The sequence below is a fragment of the Mercenaria mercenaria genome, chromosome 11 (assembly GCF_021730395.1).
Source record: "Mercenaria mercenaria strain notata chromosome 11, MADL_Memer_1, whole genome shotgun sequence".
Taxonomy (NCBI): domain Eukaryota; kingdom Metazoa; phylum Mollusca; class Bivalvia; order Venerida; family Veneridae; genus Mercenaria; species Mercenaria mercenaria.
This window is the reverse complement of record NC_069371.1, coordinates 51060603-51088475: the sequence shown is the minus strand read 5'-3', so window position 1 is coordinate 51088475 and position 27873 is coordinate 51060603. Positions and strand designations below refer to the sequence as shown.

At 35.9% G+C, this 27873-nt stretch overlaps 1 protein-coding gene across 3 annotated transcripts in view; it reads right to left on the bottom strand.

Moving 5' to 3' along the window:
• The window catches only part of LOC123531451 (rap guanine nucleotide exchange factor 4-like), a 162993-nt gene that overhangs the window by 92801 nt on the left and 42319 nt on the right, over nt 1-27873 (bottom strand). The window contains exon 1 of one of the 3 annotated variants that reach the window (XM_053517421.1): nt 14332-14476. The exons of the other annotated variants lie outside the window; for them this stretch is intronic. Within the exon in view, the coding sequence (XP_053373396.1) occupies nt 14332-14414 (83 nt within the window). The 5' untranslated portion in view covers nt 14415-14476. Of the gene's footprint in view, nt 1-14331; nt 14477-27873 lie in introns of those variants that run through there. 3 annotated transcript variants of the gene reach the window in all.

Here is a 27873-nt window from a genome sequence, read left to right as displayed (position 1 = left end):
CAATTCTGGACCTTTAAGGGGCCATAACTCTGGAACCCATGAAGGAATCTGGCAAGTTCAAGAAAGGAACCAAGATCTTGTGGTGATTCAAGTTTTGTGCAAGTTTGGTTAAAATCAAATCATAAATGAAGCTGCTATTGTGCAGACAAGGTCGAAATAGCTAATTTCGGCCCTTTCAGGGGCCATAACTCTGGAATTCATAATGGGATCTGGCCGGTTCAAGAAAAGAACCGAGATCTTATGGTGACACAAGTTTTGTGCAAGTTTGATTGAATTCAAATCATAAATGAAGCTGCTATTGTGCAGACAAGGTCAAAATAGCTAATTCTGGCCCTTTCAGGGGCCATCACTCTGGAACCCATAAAGGAATCTGGCCAGTTCAAGAAAGGAACCAACATCATATGGTGATACAAGTTGTGTGCAAGTTTGGTTAAAATAAAATCATAAATGAAGCTGCTATTGTGCAGACAAGGTCAAAATAGCTAATTCTGGCCCTTTCAGGGGCCATAACTCTGGAACCCATAATGGAATCTGACCAGTTCAAGAAAGGAACCAAGATCTTATGGTGATACAAGTTGTGTGCCAGTTTGGTAAAAATCAAGTTATAAATAAAGCTGCTATTGTGCAGACAAGGTCAAAATAGCTAATTTTGGCCCTTTCAGGGGCCATAACTTTGCAATAGTCTGCCTATATATCCAGAAAAGTGGCCTAGAAATTGCCTTTGATGGCATTTTTTGTTAATGCCCGACAGCCATGTTCATTGTTAACTTTATAAAAATTGGAAAAGTTTCAGGGGGGCTGTCGCCTTCTAAGGGTCATAGTAAGGTCACAGCACAAGGTCAAAGGTCAATAGGTGCATTTTTGTTATTAACATTAGAATTTCACTATTTTTGCTACCTTTTAATATAAACTTGTAATTTTTCGGTGATTATTATGAATTTGAGAAGTAAATAAATTACTTTGTGTAGATTTATTGCATTTGAGACTGGCAAAATTCAAAACGACTAAAGTTATTTCTATAGAATGAGCTTAATTTTTCGTACGCTCTGATATTTTTTTCATTTATAAAAGCTATCTTTTTCATGTTTGATCTTCTAATGCTTTCATTTTCAGGCTAACACTTTTTAAAAAGGCTAGTTAATTGCCTTTTATGATTTTTTGTACGAACAGTACAGGTAGAAAAAGTCTATGGCGCGTATTATAAGACTGGTACAGTTAAACTTCATTTACTCGAATGAGGATTATTCGCTCACTACTCTTGGCTCGAACTCATCGTCAGGTCTATATAATGTGTAATTCACGTTGGTTTGTACTACTGATATCTTGATCATATTTTGCTTGTCTCGTCGAGCACTAGCGAACATAGTTTGACTGTAATAGCTATTGACAGATCTAAAGATTCTTTCGGAAGCATGGAACTCAAGGACGTAAAATAGCAAACTCAGTTTGATTAAGTCTGTTTACATTGTTAGATAGTATGAAATGTGCAAATTCTCTCAAGCATTACTTAAAATGGTCTATTATATGCTGTCAATTAAAAATCTATTCCAGTGGTTTACGCAAATGCTATAGTAATTTCAGGAATGTGTGTGCGTTTAGAAATACCATCTATGTACAAAAATTAAGGGATATCAAAGTTTGAATATAGATATTAGATAACCCGCAAATGTTATGCTGTTTTTATTTTCAGTCCATTAGTATTGAAATGGTACTCTTCATATTTTTGAATCAGCTAAAAAAGAATTCTTTGCACATTAACGTTAGGCTATTATAAGGACTGGTAACCGCTCTTCAAGTGTTTTCAATATCTACAATTTTGTTACTGCCAGTGTTTGTTTATGTTGGTTCTATCAATAGTCAGTGAATTTGAAACTATATTGAAAGATATTAGTAATATCTTTACGACTGAATATAGGGGTAAGCATGTTTGTTTTCCAGTTACAATGCCTTTAGATTTCCGAATATTTGGTTGGTGATAGAACCGGGTAGAGCAAACGTACAAATGTATCACAAAGGAATCTGATGTTATAAAATAAAACAAATGTGAGCACAAGCTATAGACGTCTTAGCCTGACATATTCATTCGACAGTATTTGTTTATTATAAATCTATCGTTTTGAATTACAAATCTCTTCTTTATGCTCAGTCTTCTCACCATGAAGAAAGTTATTTTTACATTTTAATTTGTAAAACATATGAATGACTAATGTTTCAGTTCCAAGATACAAGCTTTCTTTTCACAATGTAATCAAGGACATCCTGTCTGAAACCAAGTATCAGATGTGTAAACTGTTATGATCTGATTCGTTTTCAACTTTTGTTTTGAACAGGAAGTGGGAGTGTGTAAGCAAAGCCAAAAAATATAAATATATTCGAAAAAGAAAACAACTGCTGAATTTTCAGAAATAAATAATTAAATTACAGATACATAAAATGGTCCTTTTTAACAATCACCGCGTGGACAAATTAACATAAATATATATCATATAATGAATTATCACCAGTATTGAAATTATTACTTTGGGAGCTGGAGAAGCATTTCATATATGTAAATGTTACTTTCAACAGTATTTCAGTCATGTAGTGGCGGTCAATTAACCTAATCAGTGTTTCTGAATATAAGCCTTTAAGTATTAGCCTTTCCCCGTGTGTAACTGTCAACTTTTTCCATATGATTCAGAAGTGGAGGGCGAAATTACTCCTGACAATGTCTTTTATCAAATCTTCATGGAGAACCTACACCTCTTCTGGGGATCAAACTCACGACCCCGCGATCCTTAGATCTGCGCTCTCCTAATTGAGCTAAAATACTTGGTTGTATACATGACAGTAAAGTGATTTTAACTGTTTATGTGAGAATTTTTATATAAATTTATATGTAATTCATTTTCGTTGTAGTCTGCCTCCTGAAAATCAGCCATATTTTCCCCAGTGGCACACATTTTTCAAAAGGTGTACACTATGTAAATAATCTTTTGATAGTCAGTTCAAAGCTTAAATTTAAATTTGATTGCTTCCTGACTTTTGTTTTTATCTCTGCCAAATTTTGACAGATTTGAATGAAAATAATAACCAGTTCCAGTTCAGTTAAATAACATAACAGCGATATCAACTGTGCGTACATTGGTTGGGTCATGACAGTTCATATAAGGTAACCTAAAAATAAAACGTCACAGAATGGATACAACTTGGTGCTGGTCTCTACATGGCAAGTACTACCATCTGCAGTATTAAACAATTTTGTCATAAACTGGTGTCATTTATGACATCACAAACCGGATATAAAATAAATATGTTCATATTGAAAATATTGACGGATGTGCCATTTCAACTAAACATAGTTGAACATTCAGAATATGATACTTTGAATTTTTGCAGTGATACTAATAATGTGGCTTTTAATTTAAAGGTTACCTTATTGTTACCCTTACGGTTAAATGAATATAATTAAGGCTATGATAGTTATTATGTTTTATTATAACAAAATACTCATTAAACGTTGTGCAGAACATCATTCAAATCTGTCAAAATTTGGCAATAAAAGAAAAAAATCAGGTGTGGAGTTAGAAAAGTTGTTGTGTTTATTATTAATAAATGCACTATTTTGCTTCCTTTAGTACCTTAGAAGTCATTTTCAAAAGTTCATTTTGACCTTGACATGTCTGTGACCTTGAAATTACATTAAAATAACCCTTGGATACGACAGTACCAAAAATATATTTTGCAGTTGATCCTCATATATAGATTGACAAACATATCAAGTATAACACACGTTGCCATCGTATGCCACTTTTCCTAGACATATACATTATTCTATATAATATATATATATATCATATTTCTAATATTATCATCAGTTTTATTTACAAAATACAAAAGGGCGTTGAAAAACAATATTTAAACTAATTAAGATGTTTATATGACAATAAAACGAGTGAACAGCGGTATAATTTATTTGTAAATGCACTCATTTGACCTTTGACCCCATTATACTGTAATGAGGAACCCTATAAGGCGACAGCCCCTTTTAAATGTCATGTTTGATCCTAAGGAACATTTTTATAATAATATCCGAGCATTAACAAAAAATGCCATCAGAAGTCACATTTTCCTCAGATATTGGCAGACTAGTACCTGTAATGGGATCTGGCCAGTTCAAGAAAGGGAACCGAGATCTTATGGTGATACAAGTTGTGTGCAAGTTTGGTTAAAATAAAATCATAAATGAAATCACTATCGTGCAGACAAGAAATTGTTGACGCACGGACGCACGCACGGACGGACTGACGACGGACGAAGGGTGATCACAAAAGCTCACCTTGTCACTATGTGACAGGTGAGCTAAAAACTAGGTAAGGTAGAGTTATGATTCTTTGACACTGCACTTTGTCTCAATGGCCTCTATGATTTTGTGAAGTTTCAATCAAATGCCATTATACTTTTCAAGTTATACTCCAGACAAAAGTGTGATGGACGGACGGAAGGACAGACAAAACGGCAACTATATGCTCGCCCTTCGGGGAGCATAAAAATATAGGTACCTTATCTATATCGTAAATAGATAGAAAATTGAAGAAATTAAGTTTTGTTTTACTTTCTGATTAATCTTTCATTTATAATCTAGTATTGATCAATGGCCTTTTATTTAGTAAAAAGAACATAGAGATACATGTATTAACGAACATTTGCAAAGATCTTCAAATGACGTCAAACATACAAGTCACTTTTTGAATTGATGGTATAAACCTTCCCATGTTCATCAAAACATATTTTTTTTAAATCCCAATGTGTATTATAACAAGAGCTCGTCGAACACGAAATGCCCCCCTTGATGCATTCAGTAATTGCACAAGGAACAGAAATTATATGCTCACTGTAAACACAAATTCCATTTCGGAACACAAAACTATGCAAGTGGTCCAAATTTGAAGCCTGTACCTTCAGAAATGTGAAAGTAGGTCACTAGGTCAATCTCAAGATCAAAGTTCATTTCAGTACACAAAACTATGCTTGTGGTTCAAATTTGAAGGCTGTAGCTTGAGAAATGTGAAAGTAGGTCACTAGGTCAAAATCAAGGTCAAATTCTATTTTGGAACAAAAAACTATGCATGTGGTCCAAATTTGAAGCCTGTACCTTCAAAAATGTGAAAGTAGGTCACTAGGTCAATAACAAGGTCAAAGTTTTTTTCAGTACACAAACCTATGCATGTGATCCAAATTTGAAGGCTGAAGGTACAGAAATGTGAAAGTAGGTCACTATGTCAAGATCAAGGTCAACTCAGGTCAAGGTTAATCTTGCCACTCAAAACTATACATGTGGTCCAAATTTGAATGATGTAAGTTATGGACATGAAGATTCTAAGTTTTTCCCTGTATAAGTCTATATGAACCATATGACATCTGGGGCGGGGCCATATTTGACCCGAGAGGGATAACTTGAACAAACTTGGTAGAGAACCACTAAATGATGCTACATTACAAATTACCAAAGCCATAGTCTTTGTGGTTTGGACAAGAAGATTTTCAAAGTTTTTCCCTATATAAGTATATGTAAACCATGTGACCCCCACGACCTAGCCATATTTGACCCTAGAAGAATCATTTGAATAATCTTAGTAGAGGACCACTAGATGATGTCATATACAAAATATCAAAGCCCTAGGCCCTGTGGTTTTGGACAAGAGGTTTTTCAAAGTTTTTTCCTATATAAGTCTATATAAACCATGTGACCCTAGGGGTGGGGCCTTTTTTGACCCCAGGGAAATAATCTGAACAATCTTGGTAGAGGACCACTAGATTGTGCTACATACCAAATATCAAAGCCCTAGGCCCTATGGTTTTGGACAAGAAGATCAGAAACCATTTAACTGTTCCTGGCCAATGTAACCTTGACCTTCGACCTAATGATCTCAAAATCAATAGGGGTCATCTGCTGGTCATGGCCAACCTAACTATCAATTTTCCTGACCCTAGGCCCAAGCGTTCTTGAGTTATTGCCTGGAAACCATTTTACTGTTCCTGGTCACTGTGACCTTGACCTTTCACATACAGACCTCAAAATCAATAGGGGTCATCTGCTGGTCATTACCAATCTCCCTATCAATTTTCGTGACCCTAGGCCTAAGCGTTCTTGAGTTATCATCCGGAAACCGTTTTACTGTTCAGGGTCACTGTGACCTTGACCTTTAATATACTGACCTCAAAATCAATAGGGGTCATCTGCTGGTCATAACCAACCTCCCTATCAACTTTCATGATCGTAGGCCCAAGTGTTCTTGAGTTATCATCCGGAAACCGTTTTACTGTTCAGGGGCACTGTGACCTTGACCTTTAACATACTGATCTCAAAATCAATAGGGGTCATCTGCTGGTCATTAACAACCTCCCTATCAACTTTCATGACCCTAGGCCTAAGCGTTCTTGAGTTATCATCCAGAAACAGTTTTACTGTTCAGGGTCACTGTGACCTTGACCTTTAATATACTGACCTCAAAATCAATAGGGGTCATCTGCTGGTCATAACCAACCTCCCTATCAACTTTCATGACCCTAGGCCTAAGCGTTCTTGAGTTATCATCCGGAAACTGTTTTACTGTTCAGGGTCACTGTGACCTTGACCTTTAATATACTGACCTCAAAATCAATAGGGGTCATCTGCTGGTCATTACCAAACTCCCTATCAACTTTCATGACCCTAAGCCCAAGCGTTCTTGAGTTATCATCCGGAAACCGTTTTACTGTTCAGGGTCACTGTGACCTTGACGTTTGACATACAGACCTCAAAATCAATAGGGGTCATCTGCTGGTGATAACCAACCTCCCTATCAATTTTCATGATCCTAGGCCCAAGCATTCTTGAGTTATCATCCGGAAACCGTTTTACTGTTCAGGGTCACTGTGACCTTGACCTTTGACATACAGACCTCAAAATCAATAGGGGTCATCTGCTGGTGATGACCAACCTCCCTATCAATTTTCATGATCCTAGGCCCAAGCATTCTTGAGTTATCATCCGGAAACCGTTTTACTATTCAGGGTCACTGTGACCTTGACCTTTGACATACAGACCTCAAAATCAATAGGGGTCATCTGCTGGTGATGATCAACCTCCCTATCAACTTTCATGATCCTAGGCCCAAGTTTTCTTGAGTTATCATCCGGAAACTGATTGGTCTACATTCCGACCGACCGACCGACATCTGCAGAACAATATACCCCTCCTTTTTCAAAGGGGGGCATAAAAATACTTAATATTTTGTATGTAATTTAAGCTATATAATAGTGATACTTTCTTCTGGCTTATGTTGTATGATTTAACACATCTATTTCGGACATGTCTGAAGAAATATCAGGTCGTTCAATTAAGATGTTCCACTTTTTAATGTAATTTATTAAGCTAGTTCAGTGATTGACAAAACATTTCTGTTGCATATGCATATCTGAAACTCTGAGATATGGTCAAAATAAATGTACTTGCCTAATGCGGCTTTTGGTACTCATAGTCCTACAGCTTAGTAAATATTTCACAACTGTCATTCATATAATAATTTCTATTGTAGACGCGCACTTTTATTTCACTGTAAATGTTTGCCGTGCTCAAATATAGATTTATATCAACAGAAGTTTTTCCACTATTACAAAAAGTGGATGATAGGTTAAGAATTACTTTGATATCCTTTCATGATCCTTTCATGATTCAGAAACGTCAGGAAAGAAATTTTAGTAATCTTCAAAAGATTTACCAGATATAATACTGAATCAAGTTTAACGGTCAAAAAAGTTTACTGTATTAAAAATGACAGTATATGTTATCAGATACATTTGCATCATAATCTAAACACTACTAAATGCAAAAACTATCTACAATATTGGTCCCATGAAACTCCTTCTAAATGTTAATAGCAAAATGAATGACGTAAGAGAAGTCTTTTTGCCTTTTTAGTTGCTTGGATCTTATTACTTGGTAATATGAACATAAGTTGCAGTGTCATTGCATTTGTAAACAAAATGAGAAAAAATGCTCTTGATAACTGCGTTCGAATAATATAGACAGACAGAAACCTTAATACAGTAAATGTATGGAAATTAAAAAGACTGCAGGGGAAAAAAATAACCTCCTGTATCAACTGGAGATGTATATATATTTACTTTTATTTCAAGAAGAGTGGAGGATTAAATTTCCCATCAAATTATTTGATAGAAATTATAGACTTAAATTACTCAAATCTAGAATTTAAACAAACAATAGCAAAACTCATTTGGTTAAGATATAATGCAATGATAACTTCTTGTTACACGTTTACACTTACTATTGCTTCAAAATTGTATGAGTATTTTATACAAGAGGCCCAAGTGGGCCTAAGTCACTCACCTCAGGCCAGCTTTGACCTAATTAGATTTTGCTTGTGACAAAGTATTAAATTTTAAAAAAGAAATTAAACAAGAGGGCCATGATGGCCCTATATTGCTCACCTGAGCACCATTGCTCTTAATGATAGGATCAAGTTTTGACATAGATCACATACGCATACACATTAAATATCATCAGGATAAATATTTTTTGTAACAGTCCCTTTTGACCTATGGGTCACGTACTAGTCAGGGCCAATTTCCATACCAAGTTTGTGGGTCCTAGGCTCAAATGCTGGATTTTTGTACTAGCATGACTATTCCTTACCCTGGAAGACATAAATAACATTTAAAACCAATCTCATTAGAAGCTGCTAAAGTATATTCATCTACATAAAAATAAAGGGAGGTAATTTGTCATAAATTCAGTCAATATGTATCTAAACTGATTGTCCAAGTCCATGTGATGGCATAAATGAAATTTCAGATCAGTATCTTCATTAGTTACGGAGATATACCCATTTTAATTTGAAACGAAGGGAGGTAATTTGACATAAAATCAGTCCATAGTTATCTACCCTGATTGTCTCAGTCCAACTAATGACAGTAATGAAATTTCAAATGAGTCCCTATAAGTACTTACTGATATAAATCCATTTTGATTAAAATCAGGGGAGGTAATCAGATATAGATTAAGGTATTGGACCCGTAATAGTGTACCTCCTTTTTGAAGAGTATTTAATTCCTACCATAAACATTCTCATCCATCAGAGGTTCGTCAAAATCCGAGCGAACCTCTGATTATTTCCATCGTTTACTTGGTGAGCATGCGCACTCGTAATTACTGTCGGGAGTGGTTTCAGCCAATCATTGTTCGCCATTATTTGGAACTCCTAATTGAAACTTCAAAAAATATGTAAACAAGATATTTGCTTACGATGGATAAAGGCTGTATTCCATGATTGCGATAAATAAAGATTTATTCCCGTAATTTTCGCTTTTCACGGACGATTTTGATTGGTTCGCTACGATTTGTCGCGAAACGACGCTGATTGGCTGAAACGTTTTACCTGTAATGTAACCAAACCAAAAATATCGGCGAAATGTGCCAGAGGTTCATCCGGGGAACCACGGTAGACCTCTGGTATGCGAGAATGACCATAAACCTACTTTGACTGCAATTTTCAGGGGGGCGTAGGTTCAAGCCCCACTTGGAGCAAAAATTTTTCTCTCCATATTTTCCTTTTTTCTAGTAAGTTTTACTTCTTTCAAGACTTATTATGGATGTATTGTACAAAAGTGGAAAATTTTCATTTTATAAGCGATTTCTTGCTGTTCAAAGTGAATTTACCTCTAAATCAGGAGGGGTAGAGTAATACTGAGTTAATGCGGTAAAAGTTCTCTATAATTTTGCCTTCATTCTTTAGACTACATATTGTGGAAGAAATGCAGGTAGGTTTTACTTCTGCCCCATGGTTATTTCTGAATGAAGTGAGCAAAATTCAAAAAGACCCACAGGATTCGACCTTAATTTTTCAATGTTGGAGGTAGAATTCTATCTCATTAAATCTGTTTACTTGAGGCATCCAAGGTAAAATGATATTTACAGTTCTATTTTGTGTTCTTTAATTGTTTAACAACAGTTTGATGTTTATTTTATCAAAATTAATGCTGTAATGAATTCTCTGCAAACGTTTTCAAAAATAGGAAGTGGCCATCACATTGAAATTTGTCTCTACTTGAGCTTGAGGAAATACCATTATATAAAATGTACAAAAAACAGCACGATAAAAGTTGTTTAAAATTTGCAACACAGTGGGAAACATGGTCAACTGTAAGAATATACCAAAACAAATGCCATTTTTTTTAAACATTACTATTAGGGTTCCAATACCTTAACCATAGAACATAATTATGACTGAATATGAGATTCATCATGGAATCCAAGATTTATTGTTGTTGAAGATATTTTGCAAGTTGTATCAAATCAAACCATAAATGAAATCTCTATGTGGCTGCAAAAGCCAAAATAGCAAATTTTGGACCTTTAAGGGGACATAACTCTGGAACACATGATGGGATCTGGCCAGTTTTCGAAAAGAACCGAGATATTATGCCAATACAAGTTGTGTGCAAGTTTAATTAAAGTTGATTGCAAAATGTTGGTCTCTATCATGTTCATTAGCAACAATTAGCAAATTTTGGCCCTTTAAGGGGACATAACTCTAGAATCCATGACGGGATCTGGCCAGTTTTGTATGAGTTTTGCCAGAGTATGACGTCGTTTTTTCTATTATTTGACGTAGTGACCTAGTTTTTGAGCTCATATGACCCAGTGTTAAACTAGACCTAGATATCATCAAGATAGAAATTCTGACCAATTTTCATGAAGATCCATTGAAAAATATGGCCTCTTGAGAGGTCACAAGGTTTTTCTATTATTTGCCCTAATGACCCACTTTTTTGAAGGCACGTGACCAAGTTTTAAACTTGACCTAGATATTATCAAGGTGAATATTCTCACCAATTTTCACTAAGATCTCATGAAAAATATGGCCTCTAGAGAGATCACAAGGTTTTTTTATATTTTTATACCTACTGACCTAGTTTTTGACCGCACATGACCCAGTTTCAAACTTGATCTAGATATCATCAAGGTGAACATTCAGACCAATTTTCATGAAGATCCATTGAAAAATATGGCCTCTAGAATGGTCACAAGCAAGTTTATGCACGCACGGACGACAGACGCTGTGCGATCACAAAAGCCCACCTTGTCACTTTGTGACCTTACAATATAAACTATTTATAGTTACAACAAAGGGACATAATTCTAAAACAAGAGGGCCAAGATGGCCCTAGGTCGCTCACCTGAGAAACACACCATAATGGTGTAAACAAGTTTGACCTAATGATTTCATGGAAACAAATATTTTGGCCAATTTTCATTAAGATTGGACTAAAAATGTGGTCTCTTGAGTTTAAACAAGTATTTTCTTAGATACGACCTAATGACCTAGTTTTTGACCCCAGATGATCCATCATCTAACTTGACTTAGATTTAATCAATGCAATCATTCTGACAAAATTTCATGAAGATCAATTAAAAACTACAGCCTCTATTGCATACACAAAGTTTTTCTTTGATTTGACCTAGTGACCTAGTTTTTAAACCCAGAGGACCCATATTCCATCCTGCCCTAGACTTTATCAAGGCAATCATTCTGGCCAAAATTCATGAAGATCAATTGAAAAATACAGCCTCTATCGCATACACAAGGTTTTTCTTTGATTTGACCTAGTGACCTAGTTTTTGAACCCAGATGACCCATTTTCGAACTCAGCATAGATTTCATCACGGTAATCATTCTGACCAGTTTTCATGAAGATCAATTTAAAAAAATACAGCCTCTATCGCATACACAAGGTTTTTCTTTGATTTGACCTAGTGACCTAGTTTTTTATCCCAGATGACCCATTTTCAAACTCGGCCTAGATTTCATCAAGGTAATCATTCTGACCAAATTTCATGAAGATCAATTGAAAAATACAGCCTCTATCGCATACACAAGCTAAATGTTGACAGACGACTGACGACAGACGCCGGACATCGAGCGATCAGAAAAACTCACCTGAGCATAAAAAGAGAGATGACACCATTAATGAGTTATATGCAATTATTATTTTTTTCTTTTTATGGAAACAAAGAATGCACATATAATTACTTATATTATAACTAATAATTAGACCCAGAAATTTGAGTACTAAACAAATTAATCATCAATTTACTAGGATAGTCCATTCACTGCTGAGGTGTAATAGGAAAATAATAAACAGCTTGAATCATCTCAATAGTGTCTGCAGACTTTATGACCCTTCTAAAGGTAAGGCCATAAACAAGAGGGCCAAGATGGCCCTAGGTCGCTCACCTGAGAAACACACCATAACACACTGTGTAAACATGTTTCACCTAGTGATTTCATAGAAACAAATATTCTGACCAACTATCATTAAAGTTGGAGCAAATAATCTTGAGTATAAATAAGTATTTTCTTTGATTTGACCTAGTGACCTAGTTTTTGATCCCAGATGACCCATATTCGAACTTGACCTAGATTTTAACAAGGCTATCATTCTGACCAAATTTCATGAAGATCAATTGAAAAATACAGTCTCTATCGCATACACAAGGTTTTTCTTTGATTTGACCTAGTGACTAAGTTTTTAACCACAATGACCCTTATTCTAACTTGACCTAGATTTCATTAAGGCAATCATTCTGACTAAATTTTATGTATATCCAGTGTAAAATGCAGCCCCTATTGCGTACACAAGGTTTTTCTTTAATTTGACCAGGTGACCTAGTTTTTGATCCTAGATGACCCATATTCAAATTCGACCTAGATTTTATCAAGATAAACATTCTGATCAAATTTCATGAAGATTCAGTGTAAAATGCAGCCCCTATTCCATACACAAGGTTTTTCTTTGATTTGACCTAGTGACCTAGTTTTTTACTCCAGATGACCCATATTCGTAACTGGACTAGATTTTATCAAGGCAATCATTCTGACCATATTTCATGAAGATCAATTGAAAAATACAGCCTCTATCGCATACACAAGGTTTTCCTTTGATTTGACCTAGTGACCTAGTTTTTGAACCCAGATGAACCATTTTCGAACTCGGCCTAGATTTCATCAAGGTGAGCATTCTGACAAAATTTCATGAAGATCAGTTGAAAAATACAGCCTCTATCGCATACACAAGCTAAATGTTGACAGACGACAGACAGACAGGCAGACGCCGGACAGAGCGATCCGGACATTGAGCGATCACAACAAAAACTAATTAACTACTTGGAGGGCCACTGGATATAAAATTATATTAGAAATCAAAATAAACAAAGGGCCATAACTCACTCAAAAATTGTTGAACCAGTCTGATTTTCAGAAGGACATAACTAGGGTACCAATACATCATTCTGACAAAGTTTGGCCAAAATCCCCCCAGTAGTTTCTGAGGAGATGCGATAACGAGAAATTGTTAATGGACGGACGGACGGACAGACGGACCACGGACGCAGAGTGATTTGAATAGCCCACCATCTGATATCCCACTTGTTTAAGACTTAAATCAAGCATCTGCATCAAAACTGCAAACAAATGTTAAAACAAAAGTCAGTTTTTTAATAAGACAGACCCAGATGATTTATTTAGCGCCTTATATTATGAAGTTTTATCCAGAATCCTATTAAAATATTTAATCTTCTTTAATAATTTTGTACAATAATAAATGCAATGTTCACTGAAAAAGCAACATATCTTCTCTAAACATTAATTTGGTGTAAGGAAAGACTTTAGTAGTTAAAAAAAAATATAATAATTTATTTTAGGTTGATTATGAAGCATGTTCTATGTATACAACTTGTATTGATCAATCACGACACCTCATTCCTGATGAAATCCATCGCTACAAAGGTATGAGAGAAGAGGAGCCAGTTTCCCTTCTTAAAGCACCAAGCAAGGGAGCTTTTCACGTCTTTGGTATGACGCGGCTTGGGATAGAACCCACAACCTCCTGCACTTGAAGCCGACGCTCTACCACTTGGCTATCGAGGCAGTTAAAAGACTCTCTAAGTATTGGAACATTACAAGAAGCAATGCAGTATGACTCAAGAAACGAAAAGCAACAGTTCCTTTTGAAACCATAGCTCATTGGACTCTTCAAAAACAAACTTTAACAGTAAAGCTTTTAATTTCAACGACCAATTTACCCTGTCCATTTTTTTATGAATACTCAGTAACTTCATTTTAATACACCGATGAATAAAACTGTATTTTCACAAAAATATCGCAAAATACTTTTACCTGATATCCATATATAGCTATGTATTTACTAGAATATTCCCCGCTTGCCACCTGTCCTATATACCATATAAGTAATAACAAAATACATTGTACAAGGTAGTTACGTACTTACCTTGCATTCATTAGCAGTCTAGGATTCATTGCAGGAAGGTTCGTACAAGTAATATACAGACTAATGTTATATAATAGACCCATTATTATCACTATGTAAGTAGAATTATCATCTCCGATTGTTAAAATATCTCCATAATCTACAGGCAATTTTCACTTCTCATTTTTATCTGCTGCCATTTATAACTGTTGCAGAAAAGTCTATTGACCATTCAAATAATAGCTCCTTTCTTTTCACTCCGAAGGAATTTTATTTGATTTGAATTTTTTTTTAAAAATATTGTTCTACCACTTGGTTCCACTGATTACCTTGTAACCACAGTTATGGCCCTTTGATATTTACAAGCAAATTTTCTTATTGGTAATTTCCAAAACTATGAATTTATTTAAATCTGTAAACATGCATCGATTATTATTACTAAGTCAATGACATCTACAATCTTACAACTTCCAGCATAATTTGTGCTCATGTATTAAACAAAGTTGTTCATTTTTTATTTGCTACCAGCAAATTTAATTACTGTAGGAGTATTTGCTTTCATTGATTTGCATAACTCATTATATAAATTTTGTCGATTAAGGTGTCTGACCCATATTAACAATAGGCAATTTCCGGACAATTATTTTAATCACCGTACACTACAATTCTGCATCCTTCTTGTCATCAAAGAAAACTGCTTTCCATAACAACAAGAGAATGCCAAAATTGTAACTATAAAGAGAGTCGTAATCAAACAATAAAATTTACCAATTGTCAGAATGAGTCTGTAACTGCATTCGCTCTAAATTAGTGCAGGGATAGTGACATGGTTACCTTAATAATACACAAAATATTTCTTGTAGATCACAAAATGTCAAAATTACTTTCTGATAAAGTCTGAACAATTATAAGACTACTATTTATAAACAATTGAGCCGAGCCATGAGAAAATCAACATAGTGGGTTTGCGACCAGCATGATCTGGATCCATGCTGGTCGCAAACCCACTACGTTGGTTTTCTCATGGCACGGCTCAATTATGGGATCATAATGTACTAAAACTTTTTTATGACATCCATATATATTTTTTCACCTACTCTAAGCAATGCATACATGACTGCCAGGGTGCAGATCATCCAGATGCCTTTTCAAAGGCAGCAGAGACCCGTTTCACAACAGTTCATTAAACCTTTTTCCTCATAATTTCTGCCTGAAAAATTTAAGTAAATATTTTGTGAGAAATAATCAATACCATTACAAATTGTGCCCTCCCTCAAGCTGACCTTTCAACAAAATATTATAGAATTTCCCTGAAACAGACTTTTTTCCTTGGATTTAAAATAACTCTACTTTAAAGGCACCCAGGGCCTCCAGATCATACAACAACAAAAACAAGAGGGCCAAGATGGCCCTAGGTCGCTCACCTAAGAAACACTCCATAACAGTGTAAAACATGTTTGACCTAGTGATTTCATGGAAACAAATATTCTGACCAATTTTCATTAAGATTGGACCAAAAAATTGGTCTCTTGCGATAAACAAGCATTTTCTTAGATATGACCTAGTTTTTGACCCTAGATGACCCATGTTCAAACATGACTAGATTTTATCAAGGCAATCATTCTGACCCAAAATTCATGGAAGATCAACTGAAAATACAGCCTCTATCACATACAGAAGTTTTTTCTTTGATTTGACCAAGTGACCTAGTTTTTGACCTCAGATGACCCATATTCAAATCGACCTAGATTTCATTAAGGCAATCAACCCTGACCAAAATTTCATAAATACAACTGAAAAAAAACAGTCTCTATCGCATACACAAGATTTTTCTATAATTTGACCTAGTGACCTAGTTTTTTTACCTCAGATAACCCTATTCAAAACCGACCTAGTTTTCATCAAGGCAATCACTCTGACCAAATTTCATGAAGATCAATTGAAAAATACATCCTCTATTGCATACACAATTGTTTTTCTTCATATTGACCTAGTGACCTAGTTTTTGACCCCAGATGACCCATTTTCGAAATCAGCCTAGATTTTATCAAGGTAATCATTCTGGCTAATTTTATGAAGATCAGTTGAAAAATACAGCCTCTATTGCATACACAAGGTTTTTCTTGATTTGTCTATACACCTAGTTTTTGACCCCAGATGACCCATTTTCGAACTTGGTCTAAATTTCATCAAGGCAATCATTCTGACCAAAATTCATGAAGATCAATTGAAAAATACAGCCTCTATCGCATACACAAGGTTTTTACGTGATATGACCTAGTGACCTAGTTTTTGACCCCAGATGACCCATTTTCGAACTCGGCCTAGATTTCATCAAGGTTATCATTCTGACCAAAATTCATGAAGATCAATTGAAAAATACAGCCTCTATCGCATACACAAGGTTTTTCTTTGATTTGACCTAGTGACCTAGTTTTTGACCCGAGATGACCCATTTTCGAAGTCGGCCTAGATTTCATCAAGGCAATCATTCTGACCAAAATTCATGAAGATCAATTGAAAAATACAGCCTCTATCGCATACACAAGGTTTTTCTTTGATTTGACCTAGTGACCTAGTTTTTGACCCGAGATGACCCATTTTCCAACTCGGCCTAGATTTTATCAAGGTTATCATTCTGACCAATATTCATGAAGAAGAATTGAAAAATACAGCCTCTATTGCATACACAAGGTTTTTCTTTGATTTGACCTAGTGACCTAGTTTTTGACCCCAGATGACCCATTTTCGAACTCGGCTTAGATTTCATAAAGGTTATCATTCTGATCAATATTCATGAAGATTAATTGAAAAATACCACCTCTATCGCATACACAAGGTTTTTCTTTGATTTGACCTAGTGACCTAGTTTTTGACCCGAGATGACCCATTTTCGAACTCGGCCTAGATTTCATCAAAGTTATCATTCTGACCAATATTCATGAAGATTAAATGAAAAATACAGCCTCTATCGCATACACAAGGTTTTTCTTTGATTTGACCTAGTGACCTAGTTTTTGACCCGAGATGACCCATTTTCGAACTCGGCCTAGATTTCATCAAGGTTATCATTCTGACCAATATTCATGAAGATTAATTGAAAAATACAGCCTCTATCGCATACACAAGCTAAATGTTGACAGACGACAGACGACAGACGACGGACGCCGGACGCCGGACATCGAGCGATCAGAAAAACTCACCTGAGCATTGCTCAGGTGAGCTAAAAAGGAAACAAATTTAGGCATCTGGAAATTAATGCTATATTTCTTAAGAAAGCTTTGAAACTTAATTACTGACAGACTAAATGTTATGGAAGCACAAGAGAATTCATTGTTTTTATTAATTTTCACAATGAAAATTAATCCAAAAGCGTTCGTAATTATGCTTTACTCAAGGTTACACTGCCTTAACTAGAGATGCTTTTGAGAAAAGCGCATGTCTCCCACAACTGCCTAATCATCTAAATACTAAGTCAGTCTTTACGTATATACTGTTTACTTAATCCACATCTGCATGCGCTTTCTTGACACCAAAAGGACTGGTAGTATAGGTGCCAGTTTAGGGGTAAAACTGCGCAAGAAATCTGAATGTTTTTGGTAAATCAAGGGCCATAATTCCGAAGTGCCTAGGCTGATTTGGCTAGTTATTGAACCTGGCCGAGCACTTATTGGCAGACACATTTTGTTGAGGTTTGGTGAAGATCGAATGAGAAATGTTCGATTTAGAGTGCGGACAAGCTTTGTGACAGACAGACAGACAGACAGATTGGAGTAAATCAATATGTCTCCCACACCACTGTGTGGTGGGAGACATAATTATATAAATATCTATATTTAATGTGTTAAACACGTATTCCCTAGTGCCGGTATTGGTAAAGACAGCTGGAAAATTTTTATTGCCACTGCAGCCCAGGTTCAATTCCCGATGCAGGCATCTTTTTCTTCTTGCTTTGGCACTTTAAACAAAAATTCATTTTCTTAAATGTTCAAAATATGACCATACTGCGATCATTTTAAAGAAAGATCATTTTTAGATAAAATCTGAAGGTAAGAGCATTTAAGTAAGAAGAACCATGTTTTTATGAACACCTTCCTTTCTGTCCAAAGTTTACATTGCAAAATATTAATTGTCCCAGAACTCAATTTTAGACTATAAGAATCTTTCACTGGTTGTGGGTAAAGATGGGAATATCCGGCATGAGGGTAACTGCATGTTTGGGCAGTAACGAGGCTCCTGCAGAGTTGCTGCCTAAACAGTTACCCGAGTGCCGGATATTCCCATCTTTACCCGCTGCCAGTGATTGATTCTTTTTCTTGCATGCCTTATTCTTCAATCTGTAGAAGATATAAAGAACAAGAGGGTCATGATGACCCTGGATCGCTCACCTGAGTAATATGAGCTACATGTTTCAAATGTCAAACTGATGTTAAAATATTAAGAAAGTCAGTAGGTCACATTCATGGTCAATGAAATTCAATTTTACGATTTGTGTGCAAAACTGTGTAAGTCCTCAATATTTCAAGGCTGTATCTTAAAAAACAAGAAAGTAGGTCAGTCGGTCAAGGTCACAATCAAGTGACATCATATTACTTGCGGTCATCAGGTTATTATAATTAAATAGTCTTGGAAGGAGGATCAGATGATTTTTTAAGTATTTTTCCTATATAACTCACATAATAACTAAGTGACCCCAGGGCGAGGGCTCTTTTAACCCCAGGGGCATAATTTGAACAATTTTGGTAGAGGACTACTAGACAATGCATCATACCAAATATCAAAAGCCTAGGTCGCATGGTTTCTGACAAGAAGATTTTTAAAGCTTTTTCCTATATAAGTCTATATAAAACTTGTGACCCCCAGGGCATGGCCTCTTTTCACCCCAGGGGTACAATTTGAACAATTTTGGTTGAGGACCATAAGACAATGCTACAAACCAAATATCAAAGGTCTAAGAGTTGTGGTTTCAGACAAGAAGATTTTTAAACTTTTTTTTACTATATAAGTCTATGTAAAACTTGCGACCCCCGGGGCAGGGACATATTTAAACCTAGGGGGATAATTTGAACAATCTTGGTAGAGGACCACTAGATGATGCTACATACCAAATATCAAAGCCCTAGGCAATGTGGTTTTGTACAAGAAGATTTTCAAAGTTTACCCTATATAACTCTATAAAAAACCATGTGACCCCCGGGGCGGGGCCATATTTGGCCCTAGGGGATAGTTTGAACAATATTGGTAGAGGACCATTAGATGATCTACATACCAAATATCAAAGCCCTAGCCATGTGGTTTTTTACAAATGATTTTCAAAGTTTTCCCTATATAAGTCTATATAAACCAGTGACCCCCGGGGCGGGCCATATTTGACCCTAGGGGATAATTTGAACAGTCTTGGTAGAGGACCACTAGATGATGCTACATACCAAATACAGGCTGTCTAGCATACCCTGACAAAAAATTAGGGCTAATTTTAGGGCAATTTGTACAAAAAAATAGGGCTAAAATTAGGAATTTGGTACAATTTTAAGGAAATTTTAGGGCTAAATTTAGGAATTTTCAAATTAAAATATAGACTTTAAAGACCATGTAATGTGCTTACCTTTATGTGATTGACATAAAAGTAACTCACAAATAGTGCTTTATTTACAGAAAAGGCGTCTACCACTGGTAAACTGCTTTGAACTGTGCTAAACTGTTTTTTTCTGAATTAGAAGAACTTTTAAACAACATTTAAAACATTTTCTCTTTTTGATCATTGCAAAAAAGTTAAAAAATTAGGAATTTTTATGAAAAAATAGGGCCTTTTTAGGAATTTCCTTTGATTTTTTAAAAAAAATAGGAATTTTAGCCAAATTGAAAAACAAGAGGGCCATGATGGCCCTATATCGCTCACCTGTTATCATTGCACTTAAGGACAAGTCTTCAAGGTCAAAAGATCATAATAGAAATCAATCAAAAGAATTATGAGAAAATATAGTTGAAATTTTCTTTAAGTAACTTTAAAAACAAGATTTGAAAACTTTTTGTAGAGGTCCACTAGGCAATGCTACATGTCAAATATCTAAGCTCTTCTGGTTTATTTTTAGAAAGTTTTGAAGATTTTTCTATGTACAATCAAGTAACCCCATGGGTCATGATTTGAATAAACTTTGTAAAAGTCTAATAGGCAATGCTACATGTCAAATATCTAAGCTCTAGGCCTTCTGGTTTATTTTTAGAATTTTTTTTTAAGATTTTCCTATGTAAAATCAAGTGACCCCTAGGGGCGGAGTCAATTCTGACCCAGAGGGACAAGGTTTGAAATATTTTTGTAGAGGTCCACTAGGCAATGCTACATGTCAAATATCTAGTCTCTAGGCCTTCTGGTTTATTTTTAGAAAATTTTTGAAGATTTTCCTATGTAAAATCAAGTGACCCCTGGGGGGTGGGGGTCAATTTTGACCCAGGGGGTCATGATATGAACAAATTTTGTAGAGGTCCACTAGGTAATGCTACATGTGAAATATCTAAGCTCTAGGCCTTCTGGTTTATTTTTAGAAAACTTTTGAAGATTTTCCTATGTAAAGTCAAGTGACCCCTATGGCGGGGTCAATTTTGACCCCCGGGTCATAATTTGAACAACTTTAGTAGAGGTCCACTAGGCAATGCTACATGTTAAATATCTAAGCCCTAAGGCTTCTGGTTTTTGAGAAGAAGATTTTTAAATATTTTCCTATGTAAAATCAAGTGACCCCTGGGGCGGGGTCAATTCTGACCCCAGGGGCCATGATTTGAACAAATTTTGTAGAGGTCCACTAGGCAATGCTACATGTGAAATATCTAAGCTCTAGGCCTTCAGGTTTATTTTTAGAAATTTTTTGAAGATTTTCCTATGTAAAATCAAGTGACCCTGGGGCAAGGTCAATTTTGACCCCGGGGTCATGATTTGAACAATTCTAGTAGAGGTCCACTAGGCAATGCTACATGTTAAATATCTAAGCTCTAAGACTTCTGGTTTTTGAGAAGAAGATTTTTTAAGATTTTCTTATGTAAAATCAAGTGACCCCTGGGGCGGGGTCAATTTTGACCCCGGGGTCATGATTTGAACAAACTTGGTAGAGGTCCACTAGGCAATGCTTCACACCAAATATCAAAGCTCTAGGGCTTCTGGTTTTTGAGAAGAAGATTTTTAAAGTTTTTCCTTTTGGTTGCCATGGCAACCAGTGTTCTGCATGGAATTCAATTCTTTGAACAACTTTGAAAGGGGGCCATCCAAGGAACATCCCTGTGAAGTTTCATCAAAATTGGCCTGTCGGTTTAGGAGGAGATGTTGTTTAAAGGGAAGTGCAGACGGACGGACGGACGCCGGACGGTGAGCGATCACAATACCTCACCCTGAGCACTTTGTGCTCAGGTGAGCTAAAAACAAAGGTTTTTCTTCAAGGTGCTATTTTGTTACAGTAGTGTATGAATTTACGCATTCATTCATAAATCATAGCATATTTGAGTCATCTTACACCCTTGGATGTAAAATGAGTTTTTCTAGCACCAGAAAAGCACGGGAAAATCCTTTCTGGCATGCAAGAAATATATATATTATGATAGACAGATACATAGCGGCAATATATATTGCAATCACAGAAGTTTCAATAAATATTACCTCATTAAAAAGTTTTAATTCATCTTTTTTTAGCAATGAATTTGTATCTTCTATATGAACCTATGTAACCTTCAAATCCTAGAAAAACGTACATTTTGTTAAAACATTCTTTCAACCAAAAAGCTGGTTATATCACAATTAAAAGCATTAGCAATTCGATATGACAATTTCTCCATCTGACATAAAAAATCAAATGCACTCGAAATTCAATTTCTTCAGTACGAAAAGAAACAACACTTTTTTGCACTTAAAACTGTAATCCACAATCCATTCAAAACAACAGCTATTTCTCACTGACTGTTCATAAACTTTGTTAGAGAATTACTGCTACAGATGTTGGAACCAATAGTTCTGTAATTTCCTGCCTTTATTTTCCTTTCTCGCATAAAACCAGCCTGGCTCCTGAAGTTTAATCAACCACATATTTCCAGCTTGGTCTTTTTCATGAGGTCAGTAGACTGTCAGTCAGTGCAGATCTTGATGTTTTATTATCAGTCCCTTGCTGATTTGGGAAGGGGCTTAAATGGCCTGTCGAAATGGGAAATTCATGCATGGCACAACTCACTGCCAATCTGGGGGAAAATGACACTTTTCCCTCCTTTAACTGAGGTCTTTTAACAGACAGAAAAGTCTCAGGTGGCCTTTCTATATCAGAAATGGTCTCATTATTTCCTTATTTATTAACGTAATTTCCAAAACTGATTGTTTCTTTATAAATTAGAAATTTATTTGCTACCCAACTTGGACAATCAGGGGTTTGGAATTCGTTGGTCCGACTTAAAATGTTTTGCCGGCAGACAAGAGCGTTTTTTTCATTTCGTTTGTCCGTGAACAAGAACATCTTATAAAGAGAAAAGTGAATTTAAGAATGATTTTGTAACGCTGCTACTTCAAGGTTATGGAGGTGATAAAAATAATCTGATGTTATATACTTATGAAACCAATTCTTTTACCTGCTGATCGAGGGCCTATCGATGGTGCAGTTTTGGAAAATAGAAACATATACATTTGCGTATAAATTCATAAAATCACTTTCCGTGTTCTGATTGGCTGTTGAAAATTCATTGTTTCTCATGATTATCTCCGTTTTATTTCTTAGAAAGACCTGGATGAGATTTTTTTTTCTTGAAGAATTAAATTATGAAAATTATCATTCAGACAACAGACCTATCTTCTGGACATTATGGGACAATACAAGTTACATAATTACCCAGCAATAATGAAAAACTTCCTATTGGAATTTCTCTTACTGAAAATAATCAGCAAACATCAAGAAAAAAATCAGCTGAGATTAGGGTAACTTAATTTACAGCTGTGCTGTTGTCTGGATAGATCACATTATACCTCCTTTATGATGACAAAAGCACATAAAATCCACAACTAGGCAAAGCTTCAGCAACTGTGTCAAACTATCCTCCAAATTGCAACTTAAACTGGCAACAACCCAGCAAACAAAAGACGTCTGGAAGACGTCTTTATTTGGTTGTTTCGTGGTCGCGACGTCTGTGACCAGAAAAAGACGTCTTTATTTGGTTGTTTCTTGGTCGCTACGTCTGTGACCAAAAAACGACGTGTTTTTCACGTCGTTCTGCATGCAAAAAAAAGACGTCTTTTAAAAAACATTTTTATTCCGTCATAAAGACATTTTTGCAAAAACAGAATTCACCTTTTATTCTTCTTAGGTGCAATGATAATACAGCACAATTTGTTTGAAAAAAAAAAAAACGAAAATCTGTTATCAGAAATGAAATGCGATCGTTGTAAAGATACAAATATACACAAGCCCTGTACATAACTATTTACCTCCAATGCCTTAAATAAATTCCTACTAGGTGTGGGCCAATCAAAATCCAGCATACCACGTGTTTACATGTAGACCGCCATTTTAAACGGAAAACGAGGAAATTTAAGCCAGGCGAGTTGTGATATATCGAGTTATAAAAAAAGTTAATGACAGAAGAGCAGCCAGGTACCGGTAAGCCATATTTACATTTATCAACATGTGTTTTATCTTTCTGTTGTGCTAGTTTTAATTTTTAAATGTTTTATGGGGAGTTTCTGAAGTCTTCACTAAAAGACGTGAAAAAGACGTCTCTAAAAGACGTGAACACACCTTTCAAAATCAACTGAAAAAAGACGAGAAAAAGACGTCACCAAAAGACATGAAAAAGACGTCTCTAAAAGACATCTTGAAGACATCTCTAAAAGACGTGAACGCACCTTTCAAAAACAACCAAAAAAAGACGTCAAAAAGACGTCTCGGAAAGACGTCATAACAACCAAATAAAGACGTCTTTTGTTTGCTGGGAAGCTGTCTATAAATAAAAAGTCGAATGGTACAGTCTGCCATATGAAACCAGGGACCATAGTTTGATGCCCTGCTCCTCCAACTAACAAGAGGACCATGATGGTCCTGAATCGCTCACCTCTTCCCACATGACCCAGTTTTGAGTATGACGTCGTTTTTTCTATTATTTGACATAGTGACCTAGTTTTTGAGCTCATGTGACCCAGTTTTGAACCTGACCTAGATATTATCAAGATAAAAATTCTGACCAATTTTCATGAAGATCCATTGAAAAATATGGTCTCTAGAGAGGTCACAAGGTTTTTCTATTATTTGACCTATTGACCTAGTTTTCAAAGGTACGTGACCCTGTTTTGAACTTTACCTAGATATCAAGGTGAACATTATCACTAATTTTCATGAAGATCTCATGAAAAATATGGCCTCTAGAGAGGTCACAAGGGTTTTTTTCTATTTTTTTATACTACTGGCCTAGTTTTTGACCGCACGTGACCCAGTTTCGAAACCTGACCTAGATATCACAAGGTGAACATTCAGATCAATTTTCATGAAGATCCATTGAAAAATAGGTCCTAGAGAGGTCACCAAGGGGTTTTTTTTTTCTTTTTTTATTTATTGACCTATTGACCTAGTTTTCAAAGGTACGTGACCCTGTTTTGAACTTTACCTAGATATCATCAAGGTGAACATTCTCACTAATTTTCATGAAGATCTCAAAAAAATATGGCCTCTAGAGAGGTCACAAGGTTTTTTTCTATTTTTATACCTACTGGCCTAGTTTTTGACCGCACATGACCCAGTTTCGTAACTGACCTAGATATCATCAAGGTGGAACATTCAGATCAATTTTCATGAAGTTTCCATTGAAAAATATGGCCTCTAGAGGGGCCCAAAAGATTTTTCTAATATTAGACCTACTGACCTTCTTTGATCGCAGTTGACCCATTTTTCCAAACCTGACCTAGATATCATCAAGATGAACATTCAGACCAACTTTCATACAGATCCCATAAAAGGGTATGGCCTCTAGAGAGGTCACAAGGTTTTTTTTTTTATTATTTGACCTACTGACCTAGTTTTTTTATGGCACGTGACCCAGTTTCAAACCCCTGCCCTAGATATCATCAAGGTGAACATTCTGACCAATTTTCTTAAGACCATTCAGGTATGGCCTCTAGAGAGGTTCACAAGGGTTTTTTTCTATTTTCAAGACCTCTGACCTATTTTTTGATGCAGTTTGACCAGTTTCAAACTTGACCTATATATCATCAAGATAAACATTCAGACCAACTTTCATACAGATCCCATGAAAAATATGGCCTCTAGAGAGGTCACAACGTTTTTCATTATTTGACCCTACTGACCTACTTTTTGATGGCACGGGGACCCATTTTCGAACTTGACTTAGATATCATCAAGATGAACATTCTGACCAAATTTTAGGGAGATCCATTCACAAGTATGGCCTCTAGAGAGGTCACAAGGTTTTTCTATTTTTAGACCTACTGACCTATTTTTGGACGGCACGTGACCCACTTTAAAAATTTGACCTAGATATCATCAAGGTGAACATTCTGACCAATTTTCATGAAGATCTCATGATATATATGGCCTCTAGAGAGGTCACAAGGTTTTTCTATTTTTTATACCTACTGGCCTAGTTTTTGACCGCACTGACCAGTTTCGAAATTTGACCTAGATATCATCAAGATGAACATTCAACCAACTTTCATACAGACCCCATGAAAAATAGGCCTTTAGAGGGGCCCAAAAGGTTTTTCTATTATTTTGACCTACTGCCCCTAGTTTTTGAGGGCACGTGACCCACTTTCAAACTTGACCTAGATATCATAAAGGGTAACATTCTGACCAATTTTCAGGGAAGATCTCATGAAATATAGGGCCTCTAGAGGGGGTCAAAAAATTTTTTTCTATTTTTAGACCTACTGACCTATTTTTTTGATGGAAACGTGACCCAGTTTCGAATTTGGGCCCTTTAGATATCATCAAGATGAACATTCAGACCAACTTTCATACAGATCCCATTGAAAAATATGGCCTTTAGAGAGGTCACAAGGTTTTTTCTATTATTTGACCTACTGACCTAGTTTTTGATGGCACGTGCCCCAATTTCGAACTTGACCTAGATATCTCAAGGTGAACGTTCTGACCAATTTTCATGAAGATCTTGTGAAATATATGGCCTCTAGAGAGGTCAAAAGGGTTTTTTCTATTTTTAGACCTACTGACCTAGTTTTTGACGGCACGTGACCCAGTTTCGAACTTGACCTAGATATCATCAAGTTGAACATTCTGACCAATTTTCATAAAGATCCCATGAAAAATGTGACCTCAAGAGTGGTCACAAGCAAAAGTTTACGGACTGACGCACGCACGCACGCACGCACGGACGGACGACAGACGACGGACACCGCGCGATCACAAAAGCTCACCTTGTCACTTTGTGACAGGTGAGCTAAAAATACTAACATTAAAATAACAGTCCCGTGTTTGGGTGCTTTACACCAGCAGGGAAACATCTGACATTTAAGCGTCTTTGGTGCCTTTCACTATAATCCTCGTACTGAAATTACTAACAGTCTACCGGAGGACTGTAATCGGTTCACAGGTTGTTACTACAATAAGCTTTCAAACAAACAATTAAAAGAGGGGGTGGGGGGTGGGTTTAAAATATAACTACAGTCCGTGTCTGATAACTTCAGAGTGACTATTTAGACGAGTCTGTCAGGAGGGTAATCGATAATTATCTGATTATCTAAGTACACACTTTTATATTTAAATACTAACTTGAACGCTTACTTTGAAGTAGAAGATTATTAACGGCCATAGAGCGTTAGCCGTACAAGCGCGATTCTTTTAATTTCCATTGTGGGGTTTGTTCGAATCCCAACGTGATTTATACTTTTTTAAATCTTTGTTTATGTTTTAATTACATTTTTTTCAAAGACAATTTAAAATATTCGAAGTACAGTAATACTGCACTACGGTATGCAATAACGAACTGAAATATTGAAAAATGATGATGCTTGAAATAACCTTCAGAACATTTGTAGTATGCATTTAGCATCATTCTTATACGGAACAATGTTTCTCTTTGCAACAACAGATATGGACGCCTCGGACATGTTGATTACACTAATACTGGCAATATACCAGTGAGAGAGGAATTTCACCTGCACGAAATTTCCGAGTGTTTTCGTTACTATGCATTCGTAATATGATGTGTTTACAGGTCTGTGTTACCCTGAAAGAGAACAAAAAAAAAACAAAATAAAAAAAACACTTACCTCGATTCGAACCTACCGCCCGCAAAATTTGACATTTCAAACATCAATGCTTACCACTGAGGTACCGGGACTGACAAACGTGTTGCAATAAAATATGCCCAATATCATTGTTTATGTAAGCTGCTTTAACTATTTTGTTAGATTTGTAAGTCCAGAAAACATAAACAAACGTGACGTCACTCTGAAGTTATCAGACACGGACTATAAAGCTTTTAAATTATCCCATCCACCTCTCATTTGTGTGTGTGCATGTCCAGGAGGGTGGGGGTCCATTCCTTGCCAAAAGAAATGTCTTTCTCCTT